The sequence below is a fragment of the Amphiprion ocellaris genome, chromosome 17, assembly GCF_022539595.1.
Source record: "Amphiprion ocellaris isolate individual 3 ecotype Okinawa chromosome 17, ASM2253959v1, whole genome shotgun sequence".
Classification (NCBI taxonomy): domain Eukaryota; kingdom Metazoa; phylum Chordata; class Actinopteri; family Pomacentridae; genus Amphiprion; species Amphiprion ocellaris.
Genome location: NC_072782.1, coordinates 11,490,986 through 11,517,426, shown reverse-complemented (window position 1 = coordinate 11,517,426; position 26,441 = coordinate 11,490,986). Strand labels below are relative to the sequence as shown.

At 38.1% G+C, this 26,441-nt stretch overlaps 1 protein-coding gene across 2 annotated transcripts; it reads right to left on the bottom strand.

The window, feature by feature from the left end:
• Positions 1–470: 470 nt before the first annotated feature.
• shc3 (SHC (Src homology 2 domain containing) transforming protein 3) lies at positions 471–25,355 on the bottom strand. Of its 2 annotated transcripts, none has more exons than XM_035941286.2 (12): positions 22,711–25,355; positions 17,419–17,489; positions 12,349–12,412; positions 10,261–10,380; positions 8,414–8,467; positions 7,866–7,917; positions 7,652–7,781; positions 7,382–7,535; positions 6,377–6,470; positions 6,091–6,282; positions 3,401–3,726; positions 471–3,227 (listed from the first exon to the last, which is right to left on the bottom strand). In XM_035941286.2, exons 1-12 carry the CDS (start codon positions 23,347–23,349, stop codon positions 3,099–3,101), a joined length of 2,025 nt encoding a protein of 674 aa, XP_035797179.1. In that variant the 5' UTR covers positions 23,350–25,355; the 3' UTR covers positions 471–3,098. The 2 variants fall into 2 exon arrangements, with proteins under 2 accessions (XP_035797179.1, XP_035797180.1); XM_035941287.2 differs by having other exon boundaries at positions 6,377–6,467; positions 22,711–25,354.
• Between the last annotated feature and the right edge of the window lie 1,086 nt (positions 25,356–26,441).

Genomic DNA, 26,441 nt, shown 5'->3' with positions numbered 1-26,441 from the left:
GGTCCAGACCGGGACATGAACTGGGGCTCTTCAAGCTGCAAGGCAACAGTGCTAACCACCGATCCACTGTGCAGCCCCGGTTTGAACATGTATATCTAAACTGCATCTTGTTATTGTGCAGCGTGGAGTAGTCTTACAGTGTTTCAGCAGTCGCAGGTGACCTGGTGTGCTGGAGCTGCAGAGGGGAGTGCAGAAATGAGAGAACATAGAGGCAGAGACTTCCAAAATGCATAACTTCTTGAGGAAATTCTAAGTAATTTCAAGGCAGAAATGGGCTATTTTCACAGAAAAGAACTTCTCAATATGTAATTTAATACACAGAAATTAGTTTTTAGGGATTTAATAATTTAAATGACCCAAACCTGTAAAGTTTTATAGGGGAATTGTGATGACATTGTGTGTAAACGCCGCGTGTACCATAAGCTGAAATACAACACTGGTTACTGCTATGGCACAGACAACAACAGAGATTCTACACATTCACGGTTTTATTGCCAACAGTCATACAGAATAATGATAAACCCATACAACCAAAAGATTAAATCTGTAAACATCATTTGGACTTGTTGTTTCTATGTTTTTTTTTCTTTTTTTTAATTTTTTTTTTTTTTTTACTATACCTGTCCCAAAATAGTGAGTTTCTGTGATCTTTCCCCTCAGACAAAGATTTATATTTAGAATCTGGAAATGATACATTTATAATATATAATAGAGAGGGAGGGAGGGAAAGAGACAGAGAAAACAGAAGTCTCAAGCAGCAACACGCAGCAGGGCGAAACACAACCTCTAGTGAACAGGCATGCCCCATTGAAGATCAGCTATTGCACTTTGAAGGGAGAGAGAAAGAGAAATAAAAACACCATTTGTACAAATAAAAGGCACATTTTCATCAACAGAAATCTGGAAAGACACCATGTTCTTATTTGTGTCCCGGTGCGTTTGGTTGGAGAATTTTCTTTACGTCTAATCATCACGTGATCCGATAGGTTCAAGCATGGAGTCGTTTTTTTCTGCTTCCTTCAAAACTTTGCACATCTGGCCAAAGTGACTCTACAAATTCACTCCCCAGAAATGAAGACTCAAAAGAATTTTTTGACATTAGCGTAGTGCTTTTTAAAAATTTTAGCGCGTTATTCCTTCTGACATGACATTTGATGAAATTTTGTCACAAATACTCAGACAACGTAAACGTAAATGGCGGAAAACTCCTCAGTGACTCTTTGTGCCTGTTTTCTTCTCGCTTTTCTTTTGAAATAATTCTTCTCTCCGCTAATGAATCCTGAGAAGCAAACCAGGATATGGGACACGAGGAATCAAGAAAAGCCAGAGTGGATGCGGTGGATATTTACTAGAATGATCCCAATACGGCAAACTTTTTGCTAAATGTGTGTTGTTGTGAGATGCATGTACTGTACACTCCCTCTTGCAGCAAAACACAGGCACGTTATATTACATTGCATCTGTCTTGTCAAACTCATTGAACACATGCTGATTTTGGTTCAATTGAAGTGGTCCAGTGCATATCAAATACAATGCCCCATTCATTTGGTATCCATCAGAGTCCTGACAATAGTAAGGATGAGAGCATTTCTTTTTTTTTTTTTTTTTTTTTTTTTTTAAAGGCTGTTTTTCTAGAACTGCTGTGTACTATTTCTATAAGCCATTTCAAAATTTGGATTCCTTCTCTACAAAAACAGTCTGTATAACCTAAATACTGAACTGTTCAGAGGAACGATTGTGTACAGTGGACTGCAAAATAAAACAATGTTTGATTTACCCTCAGCTGTAGTACTGAAAGCAACACACAGCGACATTTTCCTTCCCTGGTAAGAAAATAACAGAAAGGAAGTGACTGACGGGTATCAAAGCGTTTCTATGATGACATCTAGTGGCAAGACAGTAGCCCTGCCATTAGATGTCAGCACAGTGAAAGAAAAATCCATCTATCATCAGTAACTGAACGTGATCTAATATTTAACATTCTGGATTGAGTGCACACAGAGTGAACATGTCTGTCAGATTCAAAAAGTGTAAATTACATCTCAACACATTGGTAATTGGTGCAACTGACACAGATGATCTAAGTGGTCGAACTTTTTTTTTTTCTGTGGTCGAACTTGTTGATTGTGCTATTCATTTGTGATCCTTCAAATAATAAACTCTGAAAAGTTCGTCTATAAAGAAAGAAGCTGAAAATGTTAATTAAGAATGTGAGAATATCCATTGTGTGACTCAAGCCCCGAAACTAATCACCGACTACACACCTAAAAGAATTCAGAGAAAACCAATTCAGAAATAATCACTGGTTGAAAAGCATAAATATTTTACAGTGTCAGCATACACAAGCACCTCTTTCAAATAAAGGGGTATCAAGGTCTACGAACATGGCCACAAGAACAGTTGGTTTTAAGTCATGCGACTGCAGTGACACAAGAAAATACTTGATAAAAAAGTTTATCTTTAAAGCCATTGACAGCACTATGAAGGACATCTGTTTGCACCCCAACACTTTGTGACAACTGCAAAGCAAAACACATTCAGTTCTAATCTCCAATAAAAGCAGGTTTCATATAGTGACTAATTGAGTAAGCTGTCACACTATTGGTGAGATTAAAGGACATTTTTCCTTATGTAACTCATTATAAACAGCATTTCTGTTTCCTCAACATCTTAGCCAACAGTTCCTGTAGAAATGTGGTTGTGCTTGACAGACAAAACTAAAATTTTAGATTTTTATTCTAAAATACTCTTGTTAACACCTCTTTGAGGTTTGATTTGCATTTCATCTAAACTACAAGAACAATTGTCTTTTTTTAATCTTTTAAAACACCAAATCAAGATATTATGTCCAAATGCACCTATGTCTTCTTAAAAATATAGCATTTCAGTCATCACAACAAAATAATAACAGTTCTATAAATAATTATTTATCTTCAACAAATCTTCCAGTGGCTCCATTGAAGTAACTGCAGGTCAGTTTTCCTAAAAACTCTGTCAGCACAAAGAGCCTTTAGGCATCTTCTTCTCATGTTTCTCCTTCAAGTTCCAGGATGGGAGACCGATAACAGCTTCCCATTTCCCATCAGGCTTTGCAAGCATCACTGTTTCCTTCCAACAGGCTGCAGGAGACACAGTTCACTCCCGGCTGACACGATCGGCAGACTGTTGTCACGGTGATGCCCAATAAGGTGGCTAATGCTGTCAAATACATGATCTTTTGTCCGTACCTTTCAAAAGAAGAACAGAGATATGAAAAGTTAGTTTTTGTCAAATAACAATTGAGTCTTTTTCACTTGCACATTGGAAAATTTGTCTTTTTATGCATTCACAAATCTGTCATTTTTTAATCTAGAATATCTCTCTGAAACACAGTCTTCATGCCCTTTTACGCCGCTCTTACCGTTCCCTCAGGGTCCACCAGCAGCAGGTGTTTGGCAAGTCCATTGTGCATGCCCGTCAGTACGTAGGACCCTGGGTTGGTAGTGCTCTTACGGACGAGGAAATCCCCATCGTCTCTCAGCAGTTTCTCAGCATCGCGGCGACTCATTTTGCCGTGGTACCACGTCTGGCCCTCCAGCTCCTCCTGCGCCCGGAAGGCCAGCGAGCGCACAAGAAGAGGGCTTGAGTTGTCCACGGACGCCGCCTTGTGGAGACCCGACATCTGTGACTGCACCTGCCCCAGGGAGGGAGGCTGAGACTGGGACTGAATGGCATCTTCGAAGGGCTCTGGCATAGGTGATGGCCACAATGATTAATTAGGAGGAGAACAGTAAGTACAGCACATTAAAATTATCATTATGGCTGTCCATTAATTCTTTAGCTTGAGAAAGTTTTCTTTGTATTTTTAGAAGAAGGGAGAGATTGTTAATGTCAGAAAAATAATGTGGATATAGTTGCCTCTTCTATTCATCCAATAAAACAAGCCATAGTTGGGGAATCTCATTCACATCCTGCATTAAAAGACACAATACAGAGAGTGCAGAAGTCATGGTGTTAAGTCTGAACTAGCCTCATTTAGCATTTCTTTTGTTGGTCTTTCTCATACAGAAGCACGTTTCTGGGGTTTACCTGAAATGTTGTAACAAACAACTTAGAATCTACAGCAGTATTTGCATTTAAAGGTTGAGACCTTTGTGACTTTAATACGGTTAAATGACATTTTCCTGGTGAGCACACAAAAACTACAGTTTCCAGTATCATTTACCAGCACTGTAGGTACCAGACACCTTCATAATATTCACCATAACTCTCTTCTAAGGTCATTTTCACAAATTCTTAGATTAAACCTGTAGTGCAGAGCTGCTGTCTCCCCCGTCTGGAAGTGACAGTAATTACACAAACACTGCTGACTCATGATTATGACATCTATTTCACAGATAATCACTTGTTTAGACCGTAATCCTTTTTTTGAATGACTAGTTTCTTTTCTTATACGGAGCATCAGAAACTTCTCTTTTTTTCTGGAGCTGTAACCTATTCCATCTCCATGTGGGAAGGTCGCTACAGAAACCACATGTAAACTTCTGCATATGGCAAAAAAAGCGAGATTTACCTGACACTGATAGGCTTAATCAGCACTGTGTGAATTAGGTGGGTAAGGGCCTCACACTCTAGCTTTAACAGTGAAGAACCTTATAGTAAATCTGCAAGAATAATTTCTTCACACGTACTAATTTTCTTTACCTCTACTTATATTTTATGTTATATACTTTGGCAATTGATGCAATGATATGGTGATGTCACAGTGTTGCATGTATTCCCTTTATGAGCATGTATATTATTATTTTCTCCCATTTATTCGGGTTGCCAGTGGCCCCTGGTGCACACAGGACTTGGAAGGAGACAAAAACTGTTTGAATTTTACAAAAAGAGACCTGAACTATTATTCAAATCCTAGGATATGAGGCAGCAGACTTAAAAACCAAGCCTGCTTGCTTTGCAAAAATATTTTGTAAATATACTGAACCAACAACCTGTTATATAATACTGCAGTCATCAGAAAAAAAAATCTACTTTTGAGCACTACATCATTTTTCATCAAAAATTGGAAAAAAGTAGTAGTAGTGTTTTTGTTATTAGAGACATTCAGTAAAATGTGACTGTACAGTTAAAGAACTAGAGTAGAAATAGACTTCTTAACTATATCTCCCACGCCTCACATGTAGTTTGTACCAGGACTTCTTCTACATGGTTGCACACATATTTATGCAAATGATCTTCTGTGTCTAATAATAGCAAAGCTGAGGTTGAAGTTGAAAGGAGGAAGGAGTAAACCTAAACACCATCATTAATGCTGTGCTCCTTTTGTCTTCATACCGACAAGATGCTATTATAACGCCACACCAAAGTCACTAGGAAACAAAAGGTAGGAAACCTCTATAATTAAGGACTCCGATTTTATAGTCATCCAACGGTGTTACAATGAAAGCAAGGTGCAGATTCTTTTCAAATACTTGGTGTTGTTTTAACAGGTGAATCTCAACCCTCTCAACTGCAAAATCCCACCAGCAAGCTTGAAAAGCATCTTATCCTAAAAAAAACAAACAAGATGACACCATTTATCAGGCTAGAAACTGCCTAACCCTAACTGAAAGACTTGGATTTTAACTTTCCAATATCTGTGAAGTGCAGTTTTGTCAGTAAATTTTGCCAAATCAACCCTAAAAATTGTGATATTTCATCAAAATCACCTCATTCCACATGTCTCATTCATACATTTTAAAACAGATTACGTGAAAAGCAAAAAAAGCTGCGCTCCTTGGCGCAAATGAAAACTAAGATTGACCAAAAATCTTAAGAAAAATTCTGACTTTTTAGCTGAACTACCAGCTGTGTTTACACAGAGCAGATAGAGACAAGTATGAAAATAGATTATAAACAGAAAATACTTCAATATACATGGTATGTATATATATATATTTTTGCAGTACTTAAAACACCAAAAAACTCAGCTTGGAGTTAAGAGGGTCATGTCCAGTCTGCCTGAAATTAATCATAGATACACAGTAGATTGAATAAAATGTGCTCATATTCATACTTATTAAAATCAATGACTGCTTTCAAATCCAGGATAAGTCAGCCAAGTCTTACTCATGTCAAACAGGTCCTTCTGTGGGCTCTCCTTGGCGGCGGCTGCCATGCCCTTCGTCACGTTTTCTGCCTCTGCCTGGAGCGCTGCGAGCACCTGGGCATCAATCTGCTGCGTGTTCACATACGTGGGCATCTCTCCGGTTTTTGGTGCCTGGCTTTTACTCTCTGGTAGACTGTTTATATCAAATGATCCTAGACATGAGAAACAATCACAATCACACTGTTGAAATGAGAAACTTATACAGAATTAATTCCCGCATGTAGTGGACTGAATGGGTTTTCTCACCCTGTTGCATGAAGAAGGCCCTTCTATCATCTCCCCAGTTTTCACAATGCCGCCCTTGGTAATATGTCTGATCCACTGATCCTGGACCCATCTGCTGACATGCAGAAAAACAGTAAGATATTTACGAATTACAAAATGAAGATCAAATTAAAAAATAACTGCACACATATTATGAAAACTTTAAAACCGACGGGTGCAGAATTTTTGTAGATTTGTGATTTTAGCATAATTTCAAAAGCTAAACTTCAAACTTCCATCTGCTACCTGTTTGCTGTTAATCTGATAGCCATCTGCGTGAGCCCTGTATATAGTCATGCAATTAATATGACAACCATGGTTACACATATGCATGTCAGCATGTGAGTGGAGTCATTTTCCATGATCAGACAGATTGTGAATTTGAGTTTGTATCCTATTTGTATAATTTTTTAGCTCATTAAAAAGCATGGCACAGCGATCCCTCAGTAATGACCTAAAAAAATAATGCTGTTTAATATTATCATGTAGTATCATATAATGTGCAACAGCCTCATAATGTGCATTAAGTACCTTTGCAAACAAGTATTTTATTAATTGTTGTGTTTTTATCTATTTATGCTAATATTTGCACTGATAATGTGCTTAAGTGTGATTTATTTTGTGATTCTTTTTTTTTTTTTTTTAATTGCTGCTAAATAATTTTTTGAATTGGAGTCACGTACAAGAATTCCAGTGTACCTGTTACTGTGATGTACATGTGCAAATGGCAATAAACTCTATTCTATTCTGTTCTGTTCTGTTCTGTTCTGTTCTGTTCTGTTCTGTTCTGTTCTGTTCAGTCTGTCAGTCTGTATATCTTGGTTTATGAACAGTTGTTATGAACACAAACCAAACCTCAACTTAAAATCCAAAAATTATTTAGGATTTTTTCCTTTGGTCCAGACAAAATTAACCAGACTACAAGTCAGAAAGTCAACATTATTCTTTTCATATGTCTGGGATAAATCCAGATAAACTGAGCTGTACCTGGCAGCCATCTGTTGCTGCATTCTGATTGGTCAGCCGGGTGTCGATGAAGCCTCCAGGGGGAGGCATCTTGCCGGGGATGTTGTTATAGTAAGGATGCTCTGCTGACTCCTCCTCTTCCTCTGTCCACGGCAACTCCTCCATGTTTAATACCCTAAGAAGAAAGGGTACTTTGATCCTAATGCATTATTATAATTATTGTTCTTATTATAATCATTTCCATCTGTATGTGCTTGTGTATGTGTGCTACGTTTGCTATCAGCACCTAACCTGTCATGTGTGGAGGACAGCTTGGTTGAGGGACACTGCAGGTACTGCTGGAAGCGAAGGTCAAAGGCCTGGCCGATGGTGCTGATGACGTCCTGGGCAAGTCCATCAGAGCACTCCAGGATGTGACATGCTGACAAGCATCAGAGCAACAAATGTTTATTAGCATGTTGCCTATGAGACAATCTATAGAGAATGAATTAAATAAAATGCTCACCTCTTCTGTTAACAGGGTCCTTTGCTACATAGGCAACATAATCTGTTGTGTCCTAAAATAAAAGATGCATTTTGTAAAATTATATTTGAATCACACAAATGTTTTCATGTTGAATCTTGTGCCTCAGTGCAACATAAACTCTACCAGTTTTAGCTTCTCTCCTGCTCTATGTGCTCACACATGCTGCATTTTAACACCATCAAAATGACCAATAAAGCGGTCGTCATTCATATAATTTTCTGTTTCTGTGGTCAGATAGTGGAACAAGTATGTAACATCTACTAAAACGTAGCCAATTAGGACTGCATGTTTATCCGCAGTCACTTCAGAGCCATTTCCAAGCTGCTGCTGTGCACCGCTAAACTACTGCTTTTACAACCACAATGTCATCTGATAAACTTATCATACATGTGAGTTTAAAATAGCAGTTCTGTGAATAACTGCATTAATAAACAATGAAATAAATCCCTCACTCATCATTTAACTAACTTTGATGTTCATATTATAGGATTCTTTCATATTATAGGACGATTCTTTGGGTTACTTACAGGGTCTCCACCTGATGCAAAGGAGATGGACTGCATGTGATGGTTGGCTATGATCTGTGAGGAAGAAAGGAACAATGAATTAATATGTGCTTCTGCATACATACAAACAAACATGCAGTCATTATATCTGTATACATAGTTAAAAGTGTTTGTCAGAATTGTGTTATATTCAACTACATCTGCACCTCTTTCAACTGTTCTTTTTATTAGATAAACCTCAAAAAACACCCAATACCTAAAATGATGTTTCCTTTAGAGCAGCAGCCTACATAGGGAAACAAATCTCCTCCTTTTCTAAAGTAAGAGTGATGAGATAAACTGTCCAGGCTGACTGATAGCAGAAATTTACTGGACAAAAAACAATTTGCATGTAGACTAAAGGAGGATGAAATCAGCACTGTTTTTGTTGTGGCTCTCCATGCTGCTCGTTTTGGACAACTTCATTAAATAATCCCAACGTGATGCACGTTTTCTGCTATCCATTTTCTGCAGTGGCCAGTCAGTTGTCAAACAGTTGTCAATTCAGATGCTCAGATATACGTTGAGTTTCTTGAGTTTCATGTCATTATATCAGTCTAATCTGAGCATCTGCTCATGTGCTGCTTCTGATTGCTAGTGATATCAAGTCTTTTAGTTTGTACAGGTGTTTCTTTGTAATCAACTGGTGGCCGTTTCTCTGTTTAACCTCCTTGCTGTCTGGGCACATTTCAGTTCCAGAATATTTTCATTGTATCGAGATACTATAAGTATTTTGTACTTAATTTGCATAATTACATCGTAAAATGATAAAAGCTTGGCTAGGATTTGAAGGGAATTGCAACATCTTTTGCCTTCTCATAGACTTGGTACATTTAACTTTAGAATTTGAGGAAAGAAATGCTCAACTTCTTTAGAGAAGATATAAGGTTTGGGAGAGGAGTGAAGGAAGCCATCTACTCTAAACTGGAAGAGCGAACTCTGAACAGAGGAATGGGTCTATGACATCACATATCAGGTACTTATAATGCAATCTTAAGATCTCTCCACAGAAAGTTGCACTATCAATAACACTTTTTGAGGCATCCCTGATCTAGCAAGTGAATCTTGGATTAATTAATGGGCCTTTAGTCACGTGATTGGATTGACAACATATATCTGAGGCTACCTGTCAGTCAGTTAGAGCTGAAGAAGTTTCACAGATGAGAGACAAAATGCAATCAAGAACCGTAAAAATAAGTTCTCCCTCAGGGATTAACATGACCCGGATGATTGAGAATCTACAGAAATATTTATTCTAAAATGTTTCTTTTGAATCTTTATACAGTTTATATCTTGTTAAATGTTTATCTGACATATGCTAGTACTTCTCATATGAAAATGGCTTTGCTAGAATTCAAGGAGAATTGTATTTTAGAGTTTTTCCCTTGTGTCGAGATACATCAGCATGTTGCTGTATGTTCATCTAAGAGTACCAGTAAGGAATATTATTGAATTGTAGGTGAGAACAGAAGGCCTTGCTAGCATTCAAATTGCAACATGTTTGTTTTGTTGCTAATTCAGGATGGTGGCCTGCAGTGGTTCTGTTGTTCTCAGGGGTTCTAATACGCACCCTGCCAATGTTTATTAAGCAGTAATTCTGAACTAAGGCATTAGCTCTGAGAGAAATAAGTTTCAATGAGATCTCCCTCAAATATCAGTCTTTTCTGTTAAATCTGACAGTAAAGCTATTTGCTGAAAATGTCCTCTTACTTGACATGTTACTCAAAATTATTGTTTTGAGTGGATACTGGGAGATCCTCTAATTATAATATGGTAGCATTATGAACAGTATCATTCATTTTATCACATGTTCAGTCATTGCAACTGACCTGCTTGCAGTCGGGGGTCATCAGGTTGAGACTACTGGTGGAGATATTTAGGTTGATTGACATACCAGCAAACTGCAGATTACTTTTCCCCAAAATGCTGGACAAAGCTTTGGATGGTGGCTGAGAGGAAGACACAGTAAGACATAAATGAAACAACACTGGAAACAGCCTGTGCAAAAGTAACAAAAACACCAGCACCTCACCAGTAGACCTCCAGAGTATCTATTTCCCCAGCACTCTGACTTACTGGAATATCTACTGGTTTGCCCAGGGTGGCAGCAGGATGTCAGTGGGGAAAAAGCTAGTTGTTTCCCACTGTTTCCAAATGTTTATGCTAAGCTTAGATAACAATCTGCTAGCTGATGGTCCTTTAATCATTAAACTCTCAAAGAATACTTTCTATATGTAGAACCATTAACTTAACCCTCTGAAACTAAAGTCCCCAACCTTTATTGACACATCACCACCATGGCTAGAAGCAGAAAGAACTTAAAAAATGTCTTCTGCACTGTATCACAGTTATAATACTTAGAAAGATTAAGAAAAATTTGAGGCTTTTTTTTTATTATTTATTAAAAAACAAATTAAAAATCTAATCAACAAGTACAACATTTGTCCAAGTGCCTACAAGTGTTATCAATACTGTGAGAAAAATGGTGGATATATGTGATATAGTTAATTTACTGATAACAAATTTGTCTTTATTTATATGGAGTTCAACCAAAAACGCCATAACTATGAGTCATTATGTTTGTGCCAGGAGCACAGAATTTTAAATTTTTTAAATTAGGTAAAGTGTAAGATCTAATTTTTTGGCAAATTTTTAAATGCGATGTGCTGAATAAAGGGATTTAAGCAGTTTTAAGCTTACATTTTGTTAAGTTGTGTGATGGAACAGTATGGTTCAGAGTATTTACTGAAGAACCACTGGAAAGTTGCAAAAACGAACAATTTCCATGTACAATTTCTGGCTGACGGTTGTGGAGTTTTGAAAAGATAACACCTTTTCGGAGTTCAACGGGTTAAAGAACAGTGTTCATTCATTATTCATTGATGCAATTTCACCACGACTGGATGAATACAGTGGCAACATCATCGTTCATTACACAAAATGTGTGCTTCTCCTGCACTAAAATTCAGCCGGTTGTGCTGCCATTAAAAAATAACTATCTAGAACATAGTGAGGATTTTTCATCATAAAAAGAATAGCAAAATAACCATTGAATGTATTGTTCTTTAGGTGGATTTATTTACAGTGATACTGATATTAATATTTGTACTGATTATAGTATGAGCCTCACAAATGATATCTAGTATTTGGCCTGCGAAGTGTCGGACATTATAAGAACTGTTGAAGAGCAGAGGATTCAAGAGGGCCGATAAAATTAGCCAAACCCATTCAAAATTCTCAGTATGAGGTTGATGTCACCATAGTGTCTTTGTCGCACAGCCAAAATAACATTATCTTATATCTTACATCTATTCCGAGAAACTCGTCTGCGCTGATTCCGTGTTATATACTCTTCCCTGACATTTGAACAAGCTCTAGAGAGCAGAGTAATGCTTCATTTCACACCCCACATTAAGACACACTCTCCTCACACACCATGTGAACACACACACACACACGCACGCACGCACGCACGCACACACACACACACACACTAGCTCAGCCTCCTGATCACAGATATTGTGCACTACATGAGTCACTAAGCACTGTGTGCGGTGTGCAATGCATCGTGGGCTGGAGCTACACCCACGCACATACAGTCCCATACCTCTTCATCTCTTCTCAGCCTCTCTCTCCCCTAAGTACAATCTCTCTCTCTCATCATTTCTTCCTCTCTGTCTCCATTTTCCCTCTCTTTTTACATAAAGGAAGGAAGAGAGGAAAAAAACATACAGAGGGAGTGCTATATATAGACCGTGGAAGGGTAAATGAATATCTAATGCTGTTTCCTCTTTTTTCATCTACTGAACATTTCACCAACATTCATTTTTTAGGTCTTGCAGTGTGGGCATCACTTTTCCCATGATCACTCCATCGTTTTATCCCTCAATCTTTATCTTATTGGTCCATCCATGTACCTTTCTCTTTCGCAGTGCTCCTTTGGTCCCTGGAACAGCCTCACACACCAGGCTGATGGCTTCCCTAGAGGGAGGGCGAGACAGAAGGATGAAGCCAAGATGGTGACCACAGACAGACACAGAATCACAGTCATTTTGGCATTAAGTTGGACTGTGTTTACAGTCACTAATCATGACTAAATTCTCAAAAAATGCATTTTGTCATCTTGAAAAGAACTAACAGGGTCAGGCACAACAGAACTTTCAGCTAAAAAGCTAACGTCAGCAGGGTTGGTGGTTAAGGTGGTAGATTGGGATGCCCACTAATTGCAAGGTTAGCAGTTCAAGCTATTGCTCGATGGCATGGAAGCACCTTGCATTTCGACTCTGGAACCATTGGTGTGTGAGTATGGGAATAAGAAAGACATTATAAAGCGCTTTGTAGAATCGAGATAAAGTTAAAAGGTGGTATGTCAATGGTTTTCTTTACTGATTGAGAAATGAAATCTCTCATTTCTATTTTTATGGTTAGAAAAGAGCTAAATCTAGCCAACTGTTCATTGAGTTAATCCCCACCCTTGTCAGGCGTGGCTTTTTAAGGACAATGATCAGTTAGCATTAACAGTACAAAGGCACTCCTTTGACCCGTAACTATAAAAGACCATTTTAAAATGCAGATTTATTAAAATAACACAATGCCTAGAGAAAGATGACAATAGGCTATTGGTATGTTAGATGCTGGCATGTCAGTTAAAGCCATAGCCAGACACTTCAATGTCCACAACTCTACCATTTGCTGTCTAAGAAATCGCTTCAGATAGGTACAAAGGCCCACAGTTGCTCACACCAAATTCCTGGATTCAACAGCAGAACATTGTCGTGATCGTCTTCAGTGGGCAACCCCTCATGTTTCTTGGACACTTGGTGTCATACAGTGGAACATTGTGTGGATGTCAGCGTTGTATGGAGACTCATCCATAAATGTGGAGGAGTGATAGCATGGGCAGGAATACATCATAGACAAAGAACACATCTGCATTTCATAAATGAAAATCTTGATATCCAAGGAGTTGGCTATTCAGGTTATGTGACGGTATGTCTGCCTGTCTGTCTGTTAGCAACATTATTAAAAAACGGACTAATGGATTTGGATGAAAATTTCAGGGAAGGTCAGAAATGACACAAGGACCAAGTGATTAGATTTTGGCAGTGATGCAGCTTATAATCTGGAACCACGGATTTGTTAAAGATTTCTGTATCATTGCGAGATAGCGGCACGGCGTCACTGTAGCTATGACAACAAGTGAACACTACGTCAGCTGCCTGCTGGCAATCACATGTTTACAATTCTACTACAAATCGACCGCTGCGGACCACTAATTCTTTCAATATTTCGGCTGTCAAAAATTATACAATGACTGAGCAGCCTTGGCAGAGTACTGCGCTCTCTGAATGCTTTTCTTGTTCAATACAGGTATTCAGCATCAGTGTTAGATGGATCCTGTCAACTTCCATTATCACTGAATATTTCTCCTAGCGTCACAATGAGATGGACATGTTGGTGGGCTGAAATTTGGTAAAGACTGTCGTGGTGGCCAGAAAATAAATCCTAAGATCTTTGGTGATTCCTTTCCATCGTTGCCATCAACGGGCCAACATTTTAATTTGGTTTATAAAATGCCTTCAGAATTGACAGCATTTCCAGTAGCTTCAGCTGTGCTTTGCAATTAATTAACATATTATCATGCTAAAAAGTAATCCCATTTCACCTCAAATCCCATCTGTGCATACTGCCTTACCAGAACTGCTAGCACGACTGTAAACTTTTGTTTCTGATCTGAGAGTTGACGCAACATTATCGAGATAAAACATTGACTGGATGAAAGTCCCTGTTGGTTACAAATTTAAATACCAGACTTGAGATGTGTTATTGCCATGTTATAATTTCATCTCAATGTACTTTATGCTTTCCTTTAGTTATTACAGTCATTTATTTTCTTTACTCCTTTATGTTTTGTGTGGGATAGAAAAGGGTAGACTAGAATGGCTATGATCATTTGTTTTAATTCTGTGGCTGTTCAAAATTGACTTATTCACAATAAATGCAGGAAAAGATAAACAATTAAACAACATCAAAAAATGCTAGATACGGTATGACTGAACTATTAATAAAACAATGCATCTCTTAAAAAACATGTATCTCATATTACATGCCATACATTACAATACATTACAGAGAAAAATCTATTTTATCCACATCAGCCATCACTGCGCTGGGATTGTTACGTAAAACACAACAATATGTGGATTAAATAGTAGCTAAAGATAGAGCTGCTTTGATGCAAAAAGTCAAACTCCCCTCTGAGACAAATCGAATATTGGTTTCATGACAGTTCCAGAAATGTTGCTGTCTTTCTAGGTGGATAAATCCCGCACAGCAGTAGGTTCTTTAAAAAAAATGAGAGGTCTAATAATAGAGGAACGCTTTCTCACTCTCTTTTGCTTTCTTTCTCTTTATTAAAGAGAAATACATACAGACAGTGACAGAGAGAGCGAGTGCAGGCCTACTGCTGTGTGGCCTTGCCAGCCGAAGTTACTGACTTCAGGAAGTCAAGTGGAAAAGTGAACATGACACAAACCGATTCACTGCTGGCCTTTGGCTTGCTGCACACTGGTCAATGATTTCAGAGATACTCGTGGAGTCACAGAAAACTCCGTGCAAACAAATTACAATAAGAGGCAGGCTTAATGTAAATTCAAGCATAGGCAAAACCGTATCACATTTTTAAATACATTTTAAAGAATTTTCTTGTTGTAACTTTATCTGTGCAAAAGCATGGCACAAAGCAACCATTTTCTTTACAAATATTTTGATATAATATATTTGCTGACAGACTACAATTCAGTGGCTGGAATAAATGACTATTTTCAATGTTAATTAACCTGTCGATTATTTTAAAAATGAACCCATTAGTTGAAAGTATAAAAAATGTCAATCGTTGTTTCCCAAAGATGACATCCTCAATCGTCCTGTTTTGTCCACAACCAAAATAAATTCAGTTTATTATCATAAAGGAATAAAGAAACCAGAAAGTATTTAAATTTAAGAAGATTAAATCTGAGAAGTTTGACATTTTTAACTTAAAAATTACTCAAACCAATTAATTGATAATCAAAATGGTGGCGATTAAGTTAATAATTCACAACTAACCAATTAATCACTGCAACTCTCGGCTCTACAAATATCTGCTGCTCTTCTTGTTTGACATTTTCTTCTGTTTCCTTCACTGTTTTTGGGGGCTCTTTTCTGCTCACAAGGTTTTTTTTGTCTTTTTCTACCCAGACACGCTATTGAGTCATTGTCAGTCTCTGAGTCACTATCATTATTGTGTGTCTGTGCCAATAGACAAGAAGGCATCCATACTAACACAACTAGGAGCTTGGCAGAACTGAGCCTCACACAATCAAGATGTTCAGTAATTTAGAAACCCAACTAGTAAAATTCATCTCAGATTTGTACATGTTAAACACATTATTTGGTATCGTGTCTACAATAGTCACATTAATTTGGTGCTAGTAATGGTAATAGCAGTAATGTTACTGTTAGCATGTGATGTATTATTAATCTAAGCAAGTGAGCTAGCTTGATGTCTAGCATGTTGTCTGATGGTAAAAGTCAGAAACAGAAATTATATTTGGTTTGATTATTGCCAAATATTTACCAGTTGAGGGGTATAGGTCAAAAGTTATGACTTACTATCATTGATATTTGAATTCAAGACATAAAAATAATGTAAAATCAACAGCGATGTTTAGCTTACAGCAGCAAAGGATTCCAGCTAGCTAGTGCTACAGCAAGTTAATATAGCATAAGGCCTTCAGCGTAACCCAAAGTCAGCTCGATCGTCAGATGGTAATAAATCTTTTCACTGCAGGATAGCTCTAATGTTATTGCTTTAGGTGATAGTGTGCATATTTCATCAGAAATCTAACATTAGTGAGGCTACAGTTTTGAAAATCATTGATGCAGGGCAGCGTCTTCCTTCAAAACTCCTGTTCTTGCATTTTCCCACCCAATTATCATTTAAAGCAAAATATTAGGAACGCTCTTAAATGTACGTAATGTAATGGACCCCTGAACAACGTCGTCACCACTATAATCTTAACAATGAACATACAGTAGAATCTGAAATTTTTAAAAGCATCAACAAAAATTCAAAATGTAGAATATTCATAAGGGTAGGTGTACATAATGAAGGGACTGGCCTATACAGTATATATTTTCATCCATCCATCCATCCATCCATTATCTATACACCGCTCAATCCTCACTAGGGTCATGGGGGGGGCTGGAGCCTATCCCAGCTGACTCGGGCGAAGGAAGGGGACACCCTAGACAGGTCACCAGTCTGTCGCAGGGCCACATACAAAGACAAACAAGCACTCACACATTCACACCTACGGGCAATTTAGAATAATCAATTAACCTCAGCATATTTTTGGACTGTGGGAGGAAGCCGGAGTACTCGGAGAAAACCCACACATGCACAGGGAGAACATGCAAACTCCATGCAGAAAGATCCCGGGAAAGCCGGGACGCGAACCAGGGATCTTCTTGCTGCAAGGCGAAAGTGCTAACCACTACACCACTGTGCAGCCCTTTATATTTTCATAAAATATAATTCATTTCAATACAGTTTTAACACCCCTTGCTGAATGCCCAAATGTTCAAGAGATAACTTTTATGCAACTGAATCTACACACAACATATTTACATCTGTAATGTCATATATGGACAAATCATAACCAAAAGTGAAGTATTTGTCTTTTCCATTAAAATACACAAGAAAATGTATGTGCATGAGTGACTGCTGAAAAAATCTCTACCTGATTTTGACACAAACTGGCATTTCTTTGAGGTTCTGTCTTAGTAATGAACAATTAGTAATGAAAAATAACTATAACTTCAAATGCAGTAACATTTAATAACTTTTATCTCATCAAAGGTGCGTGTGTTATTTTTGAGTTTGTCTTAAAAGCCTTAAAATCTAGTGACTTCTGGTTAGAAAACTACATTGTGTGTGAACATACCTTGTTATTTGTGACCTCGTGGTAAAATCCAGGGATCTCATCGACCGAAGGACTTCTATACAACCCAGATACTGCAAAGCAAGAATGAAAAATCTGCATTATAGTAACAAAGATTATACATCACTGTTTACAGGATAACACATTGGATTCCTTTGTGTTACCAATCCAACCTTACTAAAAATAACTGCTGTCCTTCAGTGTATACCTAATCACTACACACACAACATCAACTTATTAGACAGCAAGGGCTTGTTTTAGAAAGGGAAAAAGCTTTAGCAAAAAAAAGAAAGCATCATTTAACATCGGACATGACACAGTTGTTTATGTAAACGACTTGTAACTTCCTGGGAACTACCGGTACTTATTTGTGAGGCGATATTATGATGATTTTCTTAAATCTTTGTCAGTGTCAATGCTTTCTCCCTCTTTTGACCTACACTCTTAATTCAACTTTACCTGTAGTGATGTTTTTTAATCTCTCCAATCTTATTTAGACTCTCATAATTAAAATCGGAGTTAATGGTGAAAATGCCACATTCTGTCTGAGCTCTTTTACCATTGCAGGGCCCGTCACAGAGACACTGGTCTCAATGTATATGTTGCCCAATATAGGCTGAAATGAAAACTTGTTTTTACAGAAGATAATACTGACAAAGATTCTTGGAATACTTTACAAACTGTGTCATTATATGTTGTATGGAGCTTACTGTGACTCCATTGTATAGAATACTCTCAGCACTGTCTTTAGCACATGTAGCAGAACATGCATCATACTTTGTCTTCATAGTAAATTGCTAATTTGCTCGTAAAATACATTACTGGAAAGTTATTAACCAAGACCCCATCATTTTCTATATTTAACATATTTCTAACATATAAATATCTATTAAAACAATATTGGCCGAAATATTTATGCTACAAATTCTCATTCCCTAAAATATGCATTGGCCCAAACAATCCAGCGTCGGTCAGGTTCTCTAAAAAATGTTACCCTGCCAAGAGACACTGCTCATTTTCTGACTACATTCCAATACTCGTTGTCCCAGGATGTGTTTGAGTGAGTCAAAGCGTTTAATATTAGGTCTGGAGTGCAAATTTGTCAAATAACCATTACACTGATCGTATAAATTGGGACATAAGGGACTGAAGTGACCAAACATTAAATTGGTAATTTGAATTGTACTTCTTTTCCCTCACCTTCGTCTGTTCATGCAGGTGTGAACCAGAATTGCAAGCAGACCTAAAAATGTGTCACAATAGAAGTTGTGTTTTCATAATTTTGCTAACATCGGATTTTTCTACACTATAAAGCACAAAAGTAATTCAAGGCGCCTAGTCACACCACTTCATTAAATGCATACTTACAAAATAATAATAATAATAAAACTTACTAGTATAGATAATCTTTTAAAGCTGCAAACATTATTTTGGCACATTGGGTTAGCATAGCAATGTTAGTAACTGCATCAACTTAATATTATGTGTAACTTTAACTGAAATTTCTGCATTAGTTGATTTAAGACTAAATTCAAGTTGTTGTAACTTAATAAAACTGGCCTGATAACTTAATTTTTCTGGATTTTCAGGATTGACTATGTGGCACTACTGCTCATAGTTAATGCCAGTTATGTTTAGCAGTGGAATCCTACCCGTGAGTTTAGCAAACTCGAGAATAAAAATGAAGAAGCTTCATTTGACAAATCTGATCAGCCAAAGAGAGCTTTTTATGTTTAGTTATAATTTCTGCAGCAATTTCGATTTGTGTTTTTCATTTGGCTTTCAAGATTAGAATATTGTGGGCTCAAATACAAAGGAATTCCAACAATTTAGTTGTTGATTTAAATTTGAATTCCCTAAAAGCTACTACATAAACAAAAACAAGAAAAAGGCAAAACCTTGAAGAAAATCTAAATGAAACAAGTAAAGCTTTTTTATGCTTGCCAACTTGTTAATAATTATGGCAACTAAGTTCGTAACATACAATAAATAATGTGATTTGTTGGTTCAACACAACTTCAATAGAAGTTGCTTTTTCTTCTGAGCCCAAACATGATTTTTTAGACTTTATCATTTAAAATAGAGAAATCTACCTAGACAAGGAGTTCACATTGCCAAATTCTGACACAAAGGTGACGCAAACTTTGAAAACAATCAAGTCAATGCTTATTCACAATAAAATGTGATAAAAAGTATGCTACTACGCCATGTGATGTGACTCCTCCTGTGCCATCAGTACCAGCACAGCTACTCACATTACAACACCTCCTCTGATTAATACTGCAGACCAGGAACATTTTGTGCTGACGAGTTCCTATCGTTATGAGAATCGCATTCATAATCTAGCTGTAAACAAAACAGGCATCCAGACACACTAACACTCCTCTTCATACAAGCACTGACTTATTAGAATAATACATTTCACATTATGACTCCTTGTCTCTTCAGCGAGCATTTTGCAAGCTCTAAAAAACAAGGGCGATTTTTGTCAACATGACATTCGCAAATTTGTAATGTTGTCTATTTTTAGAACAATGAGTTTGAAGTGTACAATTCAGCAGGGACAAAAATATATCAGACGGTTCTAAAATTGGTAGAGACCTATTCTGAGCACGACATGGACAGCTTCCGTCTCTCATGCTGTGCGATAAACACGCACATGGTTCACAACGTAAAATTGAACCTCAGATCAATTATGAAAATCTATGTGAGGCCAGCTCTAAAGAGCCCATTAATGACCCCAGTAAACAACACAACTTGTAAGTGATCGCATTTATAGCCACATCAGAGCAAAGGTCTTCTGAAACATCAAGTTATATATCACATTGGCTGCGGTTTTGCTTACTGCTTGTGCACATGAATCTAAAAATGTTTGCTTTTAGATCATTTAGTTAGAGATATCACAGAACTTGCAGCAGTGAACTCCACACTGTGCTACTGTAGCTAGATTGCTGTGATGTGTAGAGGCAGCATTACCATGTACTCTACACCATGCAGTTCTGTGCAGTCTGGACAGCACAGGTCAGGTCAAAAGGATAACACACTTGGCCAACAAATGGATGGAATAACTTTAACCCTCCTGTTGTCCTCATTTACGGGCACCAAAAAATATTGTTTCCTTGTCTGAAAAAAATCCCAAAATTCAGCAAAAAAATTCCCCAAATTTCTGAAAATTTGCAAAACCTTCAGGAAGAAAATTCCTTTAAATTTCCCTTAAAATTTCCCTTAAAATTTTTATTTTAAAAAATCCCGCAAATTTGGCAAGAAAATTCTTGTAAATATTTTCAAAAAATCTTCCAAAAAAAAATCATAAAAATATCTCAAGTGATTACATATATATCAGTAAAACTTTTAATATTTTCTTTAAGAACATTCACAAAAAATCAACCAAAATCCAGCGAAATTTTTAATTTTTAACATTTCTATTTTCCACCAAAAAATGTTCAAAGATTTCCCAAAAATGTTGAAAATGTAGACATCAGAAGTTTCACTGTGAAAATATATTTTTTTCCCACATTTTCAAACTTTAAAACAGGTCAATTTTGACCCGAAGGACAACATGAGGGTTAAATTCAATTAGTCGACCAACAGAAAATGAATTGCAAACTGTTTTGATCAGCAATTAATTATGTCAGACATTTTTAAAGAAAAAATGCTAAACATTTATGGGCTTCTGTAATGTGAAGATGTGGCGTTTTGCTGTTACAAACACAGAAATCACTGCTAATGTTGCTCTGTATCTCCTATGTGTAAATGACAAAATGTTTGCTAACAAGTTCAGCTTTATAGAGTAATTGTGAAGTGGACCAGAAATCAGCTATTGTAGACGGAGGAAGTCAATTAGTTTTAGAAATCTGACTTGGAGCATAAAATATAGATGTCCTGCGCCCCCTGGAAACACAAAGCCTTGCAAAATGGTTTGAGCTATAATCTCCATCAAAAACAAACAATTGAAATAGTGACAAAATTTCCTGTTTAACATACTGGGGGGATAAAATGATAACATTTAGGGAACAACAAAACAACAACAAAATCTGGTGTACAATTGCACAAGCACATACAGTAACCACCATGGGTTAAAAGTGTGATTGTAAACAGTGTCACTGTCAGTCAATGTCCCTTTAGAGTAATGGTGCATGATGTGCGAGGAGTGACCACATGACGCTAATTAAAAGTGCTGTGAGCAGAACACCACATTGAGCTCGATACACGCTGGACTCAAACCACAGGAAAAGCCGGGGGTGAGGGAGCACAGAGCGGACCCATTTCCCCTCTCACAGTGTGGATGCTTTCAGCAGCATTGACTGGACAAATAAGTGCTCTCTGCCTTAATGCAGTTAATGGAATGTCATGCTGGTCACAGATACTGTAGGCTTTGTTCAGGCAAGTTGTAGTAGGTGTCATATGATGGCAATCATACTGTCTAACTTGATTTGGAATATAACACATTTCAATTGGCAAGGCTGTTCTGCGTGCTCATTCCATCCAAAAAACTGTTTTGTTTTTTGTTTAAATAAATAAAAGACTAAAAAAAAATCTATCTTCAGTCAAATCAACAGTTTACTGTTATTTTGTGGTTTCAGTGAAAATGGTTTCTTCCATTTTTTTTCATTCATTTCACACCTTGAAGAGCCAGGGCTCAGCATCATCACTCCTTATGCTAGTGACTCATTGCCGGAATGATGACATTCACAGCTCCTGTAGTTGTGCGCCAACTTGTGCTCCTTTAAATGATGTATGATGGCTGAACAACATTAACAAGAAACACAGGTGTGATGAAACAAACATGCACTGGATGTCGTTTTTCATTCAACCGTTTCACTTTCTGCGAGCTAAAACAGTCATAGAGCTCATAGAGGTGCACAATGTACAGAAATAACACATCACCATGGTTACAAAAGCATAACGCTGTGGCTCCACATACACAAGACAGACAGAAATGCAGTGGAAAATTTAATGTTTATAATATGTTTAAACCGACACTGATAATTCCTGTTTTTTGCCATCACAGGTTTTTCCTCTATTTTTCCTCACTGTTGACCTTCTCCATTTCCTGAATTATTCAATGTCTATTTTCTGGTTGCTGCTCCTTTGCTCAGCCTTCTGCTCTAGCCAACCTACATACACCCACTCAAGGGCATGTTGTGATGTGCAAGTGAAACTACATCATCTCTCTTTTATCACCCCTTGCACATAGCTAAACTCAAGTCATTGAAAGAAAATAGAGAATGGGTAACGAAAGAGAACGATTACAAAGACCAAAATGAGACAAGGGGGGACAGTAATTCCACCAACCTTCACTATGTATGTCACTCCTGGACCAGAGATCTTCTCGTTTGAGTGTAGCCATCCTCTGGAGGGTTTGCTCACCAGTCCACCACCTCCACCTGAATTCCAGTCCTCTCCGCTGGGCTGGAGCTCATCCAGCCTGCTCTTCTTGCTCATGCTAACAGCTGGCTCTAGCTGCGAGCAGGGGCTTGAATGGGAGGCCGAGCTGCACAAAGAGCCGCCCACACCAGAGGCTGCTGCCGCTGCCGCTGCCGATGCGCTGGGGCTCTGGCCACTGGAGCTGCCCGAGCCTGATCCCCCACCCCCCTGCAGCTTAGACACAGCCAGGTCCTTGACTGCCGAGGGCAGACCCTTGATGCCGAGCAAGCTGCCTGAGTTGCTGAATTTCAGGCTGGACACCTTGTTGATGAGGGTACAGAGGGTGGTGCCTCCATCTTCCAGGTGGTCAGAGCCGTGGCTGGTGGGGGTGCTGGAAGAAGTGGTGGTGGAGGAGGGCTGAACCTCAGTCGGGGGTGTGTAAGATGTCTCGGCTGCAGACTGGGGGGTGGCCGAGACCTTGGGGTTCATGGACAGGCCGTGGAGAAGCTCATCGACGGATGTTACTGACTCATTCCTGAAGCGGTTGTATTTGGTACGGTGAAGCATACCCTTCTCTCTCTTGCTCTCTCCCCTCTCTCCACCAACCAACACGCACAGCCTGCCTTGTTCACAAGTGTGCTGGCAGACGTGGCTGAGCCGTGCTGATTATCCTCTCTTGTAACATAGCAGCAACGGTACAGGCAGCAAAACGCCTTTTGGAAATCACAGGCCACCTGACTGTAATTTTCTCTATTGAGGTTACAGTGGTGGTTGTGTTGAGCTGCTGCTGCTGCTGCTGCTGCTGCTGCTGCTGCTGTCGCCAAAGTCCAATCTGCTCTCAGTAAAATCCAGAGCTGCAATCCAATCCGTCAGAGAGAAATATACAGACACAATCCATGGAAACACAACACTGAAGCAAAGGAAGAAGAGGATAAAAGGCTGCCAGTGTTGTGGTTCACCTTATTTGGTTTCCAGCGGTGATGCTGCTGCTGTTGTTGCCGCTGCTGTTGAATTCTAGCCTCAAAATCCAAAAAGTAAGAGAACAGAAAAAGGTCTGTGTTGTTGATGATCACGGACACTGCGAGGGAAGAGCAAATACTCTCTGCTGACTGCTGCCTGCCGGCTCAGAGCTAAAGCATGACTCACTGATCTGAGAAAACCTTCTCAACAAAAGGCTTGCTGAACACTGCAAATCACTTCCTGTTGGAGGGAGAAAAAAACCTCCCACTTACAGCACACTAGAGCCAATCAATTTTTAAACTCCCCAGTCTCATATTTATTTACCATAACTCTTTCCCCCTTATTTGTTTTTCTGAGAAAAGGAAATGAAGAATGAGAGATAGCTCGATTATCTAACTTACTGAAATAGGTATTCATAATAATTCACTTGAAATAATGTTTTAAACAATGTCAAAAATCGATGATCTGAGTTGTGATCAAGGGATGACAACAGAAACTAATCACAGAGTTGCCAATAAATAAAGTAAAATAAGTAATGAAAGCTAACAGTAATTCAACTGACAGCTACAATTAAAGTGACTGCCAAAACCTTCTGCAACAAACGATACAGATTTCTTTAATTTAAGGATAAAACCTTGAGTTGAATGGATAATTAAGATTTACCTTAAACGGGTATAAAAGAAACCTCCCTTAATCCTCAAAAGAAACAATACAGTAACATTTCAGCATGAACGGGAATATGTAACATTATTACCAAATTGGCAATGATAATTTATAATCGCTGCAGAACATGAGTAGACATCACTCTTGTACCACAGGTTTGTACTGTCCAAAATCTACGACTAGTTAATGCACTTCTTGTTTCTCCACAAAATACTTAGAAACAAGCATTAATTCCAAAAAAAAGCAATTTTTTTCCATTTTTACCAAAAAAAAACTGTTTTGATACAATGTGTCTAATATGTAGCACTAATTCTGTATAAGTATTCTGCAACAAAGGAATAAAAAATTCAGTTCCACAACTAGGAAGCAGATACAGATTCACAGCCAGTCTAAAATCCCCAGCAATTGGTCCAGGCTGAACTACATGAATGATACAAGTCAAAAAAAACACAGAAGGAACGACATGTTTCTCAGGCAGATAAGTCAATGAAACAAGCAAAAGGATAACAGAAAAAGCTCAAGAGTCTCCTTGAAACCAGCAGCAATGAAGCATCTCTGTCTCCCCGGTAGCGGAAAGCACACATTCATATAAAATGTCCTCAGGAGCATCTAGCAAAGCCGAGAGACTGACACTCATTCATAAGCAGCTTCCGCTCTCACTGTGCCGCAGATTTCGCACTGCAGTCCCTCCCAATATCTCTCTTTCCTGCCTTGCAAAAGAAAAAAAAAAAAGACCGCACGTCTGCCTTCTCTCCTCAGAAACAAAGGCAAACACAAAAGCAGGGAAGAAAAGGCAGCCCCTCGCAAATCAACAGAGGAGGCAAAAAGACAAAGGAGAAAAGAGCAGAGGACAAAAAAGCATGCAATATTTAGTCTTCTATGTGAATGAAAGAGCAGGCTGGCATACCAGTGTTTCTGTGAATGGAAGCAAGGCCTTTCTGCCTCTGCAAGGCAATCCCTAGGGATGGCATGGTCTTGTCCAATGAGGAGCCAGCTGGATGACTCATTCAGGGGAGGCTTGCAGAATAGTGGAACAGACCATTCCAGACACAGGTGTACATTTTGTTTTCTTTGACTGCACCCTAAAAATGCAATGTACATGATCAGATATGAGATGTTTGCATAATTTAATACAATGATGCTCTGATAAAAAAATAAAAAGACAAGAAAAATGCACAGGACATAAAATAGAAGAAATAATGACACCCCCGTGGTTTTGTCACCATTATCACCTTTTCTCTTCACATTCATGTGAACGATTACCACCTACACATTTAATTAGTAATTTACTGTTTATATGTATGAGGGAAGATAGTAAAATGCACTAGAACAACACATATATTTGGATATTGAACATTTACCATATTAAATACATAATTACCACCCTAACATATTCTATTTGGGTATCAGTTCTGGTACTATAATGACAATATATGGATGGTAATATTTTATATTTGTTGTTTGGGAAGTTTAATCATATGCTGTAAAGTCATAACCGTCACCCTGTGCCTATCGATTCATTTGCCACTAATCTGGTTAAATTATTGATAATTGCTATTGGTCAAGCACAAGCTCTTTTTTTGACTGATTTGAACAAGCAAAAATTACAGAATTGATATTATGTGGGAAATAAAGCCTTCACATTCCCATTTTATGATCCTATCTAACACTTATTCTTTCTATTAACTGTAATATTTGCCTGACTGGCTTTCAATTAATAAACTCCAACACCAAACAGCAATTATTTAATAATTATTTGGCAACCCTACCTAGGCAAGACATACCTGTCAACCTTTGCATTTTCCCATGTGTATTATGAATACTGGATTTGGCAACTTAGCCTTGTTGACAATTTGTCGCTGTGGCTAGCAGCGGTACAACAGCAAAAAAATAAATAAATCCCTTGCAGCCCTAAAACAATTTTCCTCATAAAGGAGCAATATAAAAGAATAATCTGTAAAACTGTTGAAAGGACATCTCCATCTATTACCAAGGTCAATTAAAGAAAGTATGCAAAACCTTGTATCTGTAACCTA